Here is a 6409-nt window from a genome sequence, read left to right as displayed (position 1 = left end):
TTTTTTTTTTTTTTTGAGACAGCGTCTTATTATATCACCCTCAGTAGAGTGCTGTGGTGTCACAGCTCACAACAACCTCAAACTTTGGGCTTAAGCAATTCTCTTGCCTCAGTCTCCGAAGTATCTGGGAGTACAAGTGCCCAGCACAATGCCTGGCTATTTTTTTGGCTGCAGTTGTCATTGTTTAGTAGGCCTGGGCTGAATTCAAACCCACCAGCCTTGAGGTATATGGCTGGCACCCTAACCAGTGAGCTACAGGCACCAAGCTGAGCCCAGCCCAGGAATTTTTTTGTTTTTTGTTTTTTTGAGACAGAATCTCATTTTGTCACCCTCAGTAGAGTACTAAGGCGTCATAGCTCATAGCAACCTCAAACTCTTGAGCTCAAGAGATTCTCTTGCCTCACCTTCCTCGTAACTAGACCTATAAGCACCCACCAGAATGCCTGGCTATTTTTAGAGACAGGGTCTTGCTCTTGCTCAGGTTGGTCTTGAACCTATGAGCTCAGGCAATCCACCTGCCTCGGCCTCCCAGAATGTTAGGATTACAGATGTGAGCCACCACACCCAGCCAGCCCAGGAGTTTTAGATCAGCCGGGACAATATAGCGAGACCCTGTCTGTATAGAAAAAAATTTTGTTTCTTTTTAATTATTGGGACATGGTGGTGCATACCTATAGTCCCAGCTACTTGCAAGGCATGAGGATTACTGGAGTCCTGGAGGCTGCAGTGAGCTATGATCATGCCACTGCACTCCAGCCTGGGTGACAGAGTGAGATCCTGTGTTTAAAATGATAAATAGGGCGAGGCCTGTGTCTCAAAGGAGTAAGGCACCGGCCCCATATGCCGGAGATGGCGGGTTCAAACTCAACCCCAGCCAAAAACTGCAAAAAATAAAATGATAAATAAATGAAGCTGGGAAAAGTGGCTCACGCATGTAATCTGAGCTCTCTGGGAGGCCAAGGCAGGTAAGTTGCCTGAGTGTAGGAGTCTGAAACCAGCCTGAGCAAGAGCAAGATCTTGTCTGTACTAAAAATAGGAAAACTAGCCAGTCGGGTGTTGTGGTGGGCACCTGTAGTCCGGCTACTTAGGAGGCTGAGACAAGAGGATCACTTGAGCCTAAGAGTTTGAGGTTGCTGTGAGCTATGACCCCATGGCACTCTACCCAGAGTAACAGAGTGAGACTCTGTCTCAAAAAAACTCCAAAACATTATAATAAAAAAGTGTCATCCCCAGGCCTAGACACTGCAGATTGCTATATCCATGATTTGCCATTTAACAGATGGGAAACCTGAGCCTTAGTAAAGAGAAGTCTCTAGTTGTTGTTATGGTCATTTATTGTTATTATTCACCTGCTTATTCCCTAGACCAGGCTCCCGTTTGTGGCCACATACATACAGTAGGCACTCATTAAATAGTAGACTCGTAGTCCCTCAGTCCTCAGAAAAGCAGTCATATGGATGAGAATAAGGAGAATAAACTTGGGGTTCTGTGGAAGTTTTTATTGATAAGAATTCAGAGCAGGCAGCAGGCTGGGAAGGGGGAGCCCAGTCCAGTCATGAGCAGGTCAGGAGAGCCAGGGGTGCCAGGGCCTGGCTCTTACTAGTCTCCCTTCAGCAGAGTAAGGAGCTGGTCGGTGAAAATGCCTGCATAAGTGCTCACGGCTGCTGTGCTTTTGCTGTACATGTCCCTGGGGAGAAAGGACAGAGGGTTGGAGAAAGGAGGCATTGGGAACTGGACTTCTAAGTCTGAGGGGGCCAGAGCTGGGGGTCTGGACTCCCAGGCCTTAAAGGGAAGGACACTGGGGGCCCAGAATTCTGTGTCCTTTGGGAAATGGTGTCTGGAATCCAAACTCCAACTCCTAGATCCCTAAGTAGACAGGGGCTCACAGAATCCTGGGTTTCAGTGGAGCTGGGAGCTGGGTGCCAAAACCACTGAGGCCTTAAAAAGAATGTAAGTTTGAACCTGGACCCCTGGGTCCGAGGAAGGAGGCATCCTGGGTGCCGTAAGTGTAAACAGGTGCTACCTGAGTTTCTCATCCACAGTGGGCAGGTATGTCTTCTCGTACAGGCCTCGGGCAGCTTCCTTGGCTGAATCCCAGTAGCTGGAGAGTGATTCCTGCATCTGGGTGAGCAGGGTCGGGCTGCTGGGTTCATCTTGCTGGGGCAGCTGGGCCCCCTGGACCTCTGCAGTGGGCGAGTGTGTCAGGGCAGCTGCTGGAAGGGAAAAGAGGCAGGAAGGAGAGGAGGGGAAAGGGGCAGGGTTGGAAAAGGACAAGGCTGGGAAGATGCTTAGAGCTCATCACCCTCCTCAAGACACCCCCCTGCCCTGCAGCCCTCACTCACCAAATCCCAGTACCAGCAGGACAAGAAACAGAGCCAGGAGGAATCGGGTGCCCATGGCGTCAGGAGACCTGGAACACCAAGCGGGTGTTGTGCAGGGGGCCACTGGAGGTGTCTGTTCCTTCCATCCTGCCCTACACAAGCCCTTACCTGACTGGGATCCCACTTCCTGCCCAAGTCACGTTTCTAATACATTGATTGACTTGGGCATGGTGGTGGCCTTGGGCCTCACTTTCAGACATTTTATGATTCTACTCCTGATTTGAACTTTTTTTTTCTTTTTTCAGTTTCTGGCTGGGGCTGGATATGAACCTGCCACCTCCGGTATATGGGGCCGGCGCCCTACTCCTTTGAGCCACAGGCACCGCCCTGATTTGGGCATTTTAATTCTAATATCCTCTCATTCATCTATCACTCAAGAAGCTTTTCCTGAGCACCTAAACAGTTCTGGGCCCAGCAGCGAACATCCCATCATCTTTTACTAAGACCCAATCAGTGCCAGAAAGTGCTCTACAGATTCAATAGAAGCCACCCTAGGCTCGGCGCCTATAGCTCAACCGGCTAAGGCGCCAGCCACGTACACTTAAGGTGGCGGGTTCGAATCCCCAGCCCGGGCCCGCCAAACAACAATGACGGCTGCAACCAAAAAATAGCCGGGCGTTGTGGCGGGCGCCTGTGGTCCCAGCTACTTGGGAGGCGGAGGCAGGAGACTCGCTTGAGCCCAGGAGTTGGAGGTTGCTGTGAGCTGTAATGCCACGGCACTCTACCCAGGGGGACAGCTTGAGGCTCTGTCTCAAAAAAGAAAAAAAAAGAAGCCACCCTAGACAGGGCACATTTCCGCTGTGCAGGACTCTGCTCTAGCCAGGCCTGGTCCTTGCACACCTGCTCATTCAGCCTCATCCCAGCCCCAACCCCATGAGTGAGGCACTCTCAGGGGCTGCCTTGTGCAAGGGGCACCCACACTCTGCAGATGAGGAAATTGTGGCACATAGAAGTTGAGAAATGACCCAGGGAAAAGGAACAGCGTGGCAGATACTCTGCTGAATCTGTGATTCCAACATAAGCTTCTGACACGGTGACTCTTGCCATTCCTGATTTAGCAATCTTTGCCCATCCCTGCCATCCTCCCCCACCCCTAGCTACAGTCCCTCTCTTACCAGACACTGGCAGGCTGGCCTCACCAACTCCAAACTGGCAGAGGAAGGTTTTATAGCTCTTGAAGTCCACCTCCCCTCTGCTGCCGCCAGCCCTGTCTGTGGTCTAGGCCAAAGTCCTGGCCAACAGAATGGAGGAGGGGCGGAGGGGGTGGGTGGGGGCAGAAAGGGCAGTGACATCCCCCCAAGGTCAAACCACAGGGAGGCCTCAGTCTGAAAACTCAGCCCTGAGAGAAACTGGTTGGGGCTGTGGCTGTGGACAGGTTGGGGGTTCTGGGCACCCACCAGAAATGGTCTGGGGTCTATATCCTATGGGAAATGATGACAGAGTTCCAGGTGAGGGGCCACCAGGGGGACCTGCTGACCCCTACCTGCTCTCCAGCCTGCACCTTCTTAAAACTTAGTACCTGGAAGTCTCCCACCTCCCACAAACCCACAGTGGAGAGATCATCCTCTGACCCTTTTCTCCAAACCACCCCCCTACTGTCCCTCCCTTTTCAGTTGTCACCTCTTCTATTCATAACTCCTGGTGGGGTTATCTCTGGCCATGTTAGGGACAAATAATACAGACAGGGACGCAGATAAGAATTTCTTTATTATGGGTGTTGGGGAGAGGTATAAATAAGAACTTTTTTTTTAGATGAGGTCTTGCTATGTTGCCCAGGCTGAATTTGCATTCCTGGGATTAAGCAATCCCCCTGCCTCAGCCTCCCAAGTAGCTGGAACTGTACGCACTGAGCACCATGCCTGGTGCGTATGAACATTCTAATCCTGGTCCTTGTCCCCACAGAGAAGCCTGGGACACAGGCTTTGGGCTTTGTTCAGGAGGCCATCCTTGGAGCTGCGGAGCCAGGCCTTGGTGCGAGGACCCAGGTCCTTCAGGTGGTCATGGTAGTAGGTCTGCAGAAAGCCCTGGAAGGGCCCAGGGCCCCTACAGGAGAGGGATTGTCACAATGGAGACTCCAAATACCCCAGGGGTCCTCTACCGTATTCACCCCTTTCTCCTTGTGACCCAGTAGTCCCTGATCTCAGCTTTCACTGTCTACTCTTCTTAAACCCAAGAATCCATACCCCCAGCCCCTCTTCCCTCAGATTCAGGGATCCAGACCCTCAGCCCTCCTCCCTCAGATTCAGGGATCCAGATCCCTAGCCCCTCCTTCCTCAGACCCAGGGGTTTAGTCCCAGCCCTTCCTACCCCAGACCCAGGGGTATAGATCCTAGCCCCTCCTCCCTCAGACCTAGGGGTCCACCCAGCCCCTCCTCCCTCAGGCCCTCCTCCTTCAGACCTAGGTGTTCAGCCCTATCTGCTCCTCCCTCAGACGCAGGGGTCTGGGCCCACAGCCCAGAGGCCAGTGGTCACTCACCAGAGCCACTGCCACCTCTCTCTGGTCTTGGTCACTAGTGGCTCCACCAGCTCTTTCACCTTACTTTGTACCTGGCTCCAGTGACTCTTCGGCTCTGGTGGGGGGCTTTGGGTTCCTGGAGGCATTTGCAGCTGGCATGCTAGGTGAAGACAGAGAGCAACTTGGCTGGGCTGGGACCCCAGAACCTCCCTTCTTCCTTCTCTTCTGTGTTCATCCTCTGTTGCTCCTGGTAGCCCAGGGGCAGCCCTTGCTGGTGCTCTGGTTACCAGCCTTCACCTTGCATGTCCCTCCGCCCCTATCCCCTTTTGATCATCAGTCATCTCCTTTCACCCTGTGCCTGTGATCCCTCCTGTCTTCCCTCCATCTATAACTCCTCCTCCCTGCAATCCCCTCCTGATGCCTCCTTTTGCCACTTTATCCTGCTGCCCAGGGACATCCCTGTTCCCTTAGTTTTCCCATGACCCCCCCCACACACACATTGTCTGAGCTACCTCTGCAGACAGTGGAGGGACAGGACAGGGTGACTCTCTGCCCCCAGGGGTGGCTGTTGACTTAGCCATGCTGTCAGTTCCTTCTGCTGGGCCAGCAGTTCCCCCATGGGTTGGCTTACTTCCTGGCACACACACGTCTAGACAGCCTATAGAGCCCAGCCATCACATGAGTCCATGTGACACACTCAGACAGAGGCACCCAAGGGACAATAATGTAACCTCTGCAAGACTCAGTTTCCTCTTCTGTAGAATGGGATAATAATAGAACCTACCTCAGGGTGACCATGGAAATTGAGAGTTAATATATATCATGCACTTGGAATAGTGCTTTGCACACTGTAGGCACTATTTATGTGTTTGGAGGGGGTGAGACAGACTCTCACCCTGTCACCCTGGGTAGAGTGCCATGGCATTACAGCTCACAGCAACCTCAAACTCTTGGACTTAAGCAATCTGCTTGCATTAGCCTCCTGAGTAGCTGGAACTATAGGCGCCTGCCATTATGCCCAGTTAGTTTTTTCTATTTTCATGATTATTTATTTATTTGAGACAGAGTTTCACTCTGCCACTCTGGGTAGAGTGCCAGGGCATCATTATAGCTCAAGCAACCTCAAATTGTTGGGCTCCAGTGATCTTTCTGCTTCAATTTTGCTACTTTTTTTTTTTAGTATCGACAGGGTCTTGCTCTTTTTTTTGAGACAGAGCCTCAAGCTGTCCACCTGGGTAGAGTGCTGTAACATCACAGTTCACAGCAACCTCCAACTCCCGGGCTCAAGTGAGTCTCCTACCTCAGCCTCCCAAGTAGCTGAGACAATAAGCGCCAGCCACAACGCCTGGCTATTTTTTGGTTGCAGTAGTCATTGTTGTTTGGTGGGCCAGGCTAGATTCGAACCCACCACCTTAGTTGTATGTGACTGGTGCCTTAGCTGCTTGAGCCACAGGCAAGGTGGCTCAAGGCCAGGGTCTTGCTCTTGCTAAGGCTGGTCTGGAACTCCTGAGCTCAAGCAATCCACCCACCTTGGCCTCCCAGAGTGCTAGGATTACAGATGTGAGCCCAGCCT

At 52.2% G+C, this 6409-nt stretch overlaps 2 protein-coding genes across 4 annotated transcripts in view; both read right to left on the bottom strand.

The window, feature by feature from the left end:
• Positions 1-1478: 1478 nt before the first annotated feature.
• Positions 1479-3602, bottom strand: APOC2 (apolipoprotein C2). 3 transcript variants are annotated; one of them, XM_023518944.1, is made up of 4 exons: positions 3497-3602; positions 2343-2410; positions 2024-2210; positions 1479-1687 (listed from the first exon to the last, which is right to left on the bottom strand). In XM_023518944.1, the coding sequence occupies exons 2-4, from the start codon at positions 2395-2397 to the stop codon at positions 1600-1602; spliced, it is 330 nt and encodes a 109-aa protein (XP_023374712.1). In that variant the 5' UTR covers positions 2398-2410; positions 3497-3602; the 3' UTR covers positions 1479-1599. The 3 variants fall into 3 exon arrangements, with proteins under 3 accessions (XP_023374712.1, XP_012666669.1, XP_003799547.1); XM_012811215.2 differs by having other exon boundaries at positions 2024-2213; positions 3497-3601; XM_003799499.3 differs by having other exon boundaries at positions 2024-2183; positions 3497-3601.
• A 467-nt stretch (positions 3603-4069) lies between these two features.
• The window catches only part of APOC4 (apolipoprotein C4), a 3142-nt gene continuing 802 nt past the window's right edge, over positions 4070-6409 (bottom strand). Inside the window, exons 2-3 of the mRNA XM_003799592.3 lie at positions 4858-4996; positions 4070-4424 (exon numbers count right to left, since the gene is read on the bottom strand). Of these exons, the coding sequence (XP_003799640.1) occupies positions 4259-4424; positions 4858-4996 (305 nt within the window). The 3' untranslated portion in view covers positions 4070-4258. The remainder of the gene's footprint in view (positions 4425-4857; positions 4997-6409) is intronic.

The sequence above is a fragment of the Otolemur garnettii genome, unplaced genomic scaffold, assembly GCF_000181295.1.
Source record: "Otolemur garnettii isolate 467f Iridium unplaced genomic scaffold, OtoGar3 scaffold00152, whole genome shotgun sequence".
Lineage (NCBI taxonomy): Eukaryota > Metazoa > Chordata > Mammalia > Primates > Galagidae > Otolemur > Otolemur garnettii.
This window is presented reverse-complemented; position numbering and strand designations above follow the sequence as displayed.

What these genes read in the sequence shown, in the direction of transcription:
- APOC2 (XM_012811215.2), bottom strand. Translation starts at nt 2,397, where the DNA reads ATGGGCACCCGATTCCTCCTGGCTCTGTTTCTTGTCCTGCTGGTACTG. An exon ending in CCTGCTGGTACTGGGATTTG is followed by an intron (nt 2,214 to 2,342) that starts GTGAGTGAGGGC and finishes TTTCCCTTCCAG; the next exon opens with CAGCTGCCCTGACACACTCG. An exon ending in ACTGTGGATGAGAAACTCAG is followed by an intron (nt 1,688 to 2,023) that starts GTAGCACCTGTT and finishes CTTTCTCCCCAG; the next exon opens with GGACATGTACAGCAAAAGCA.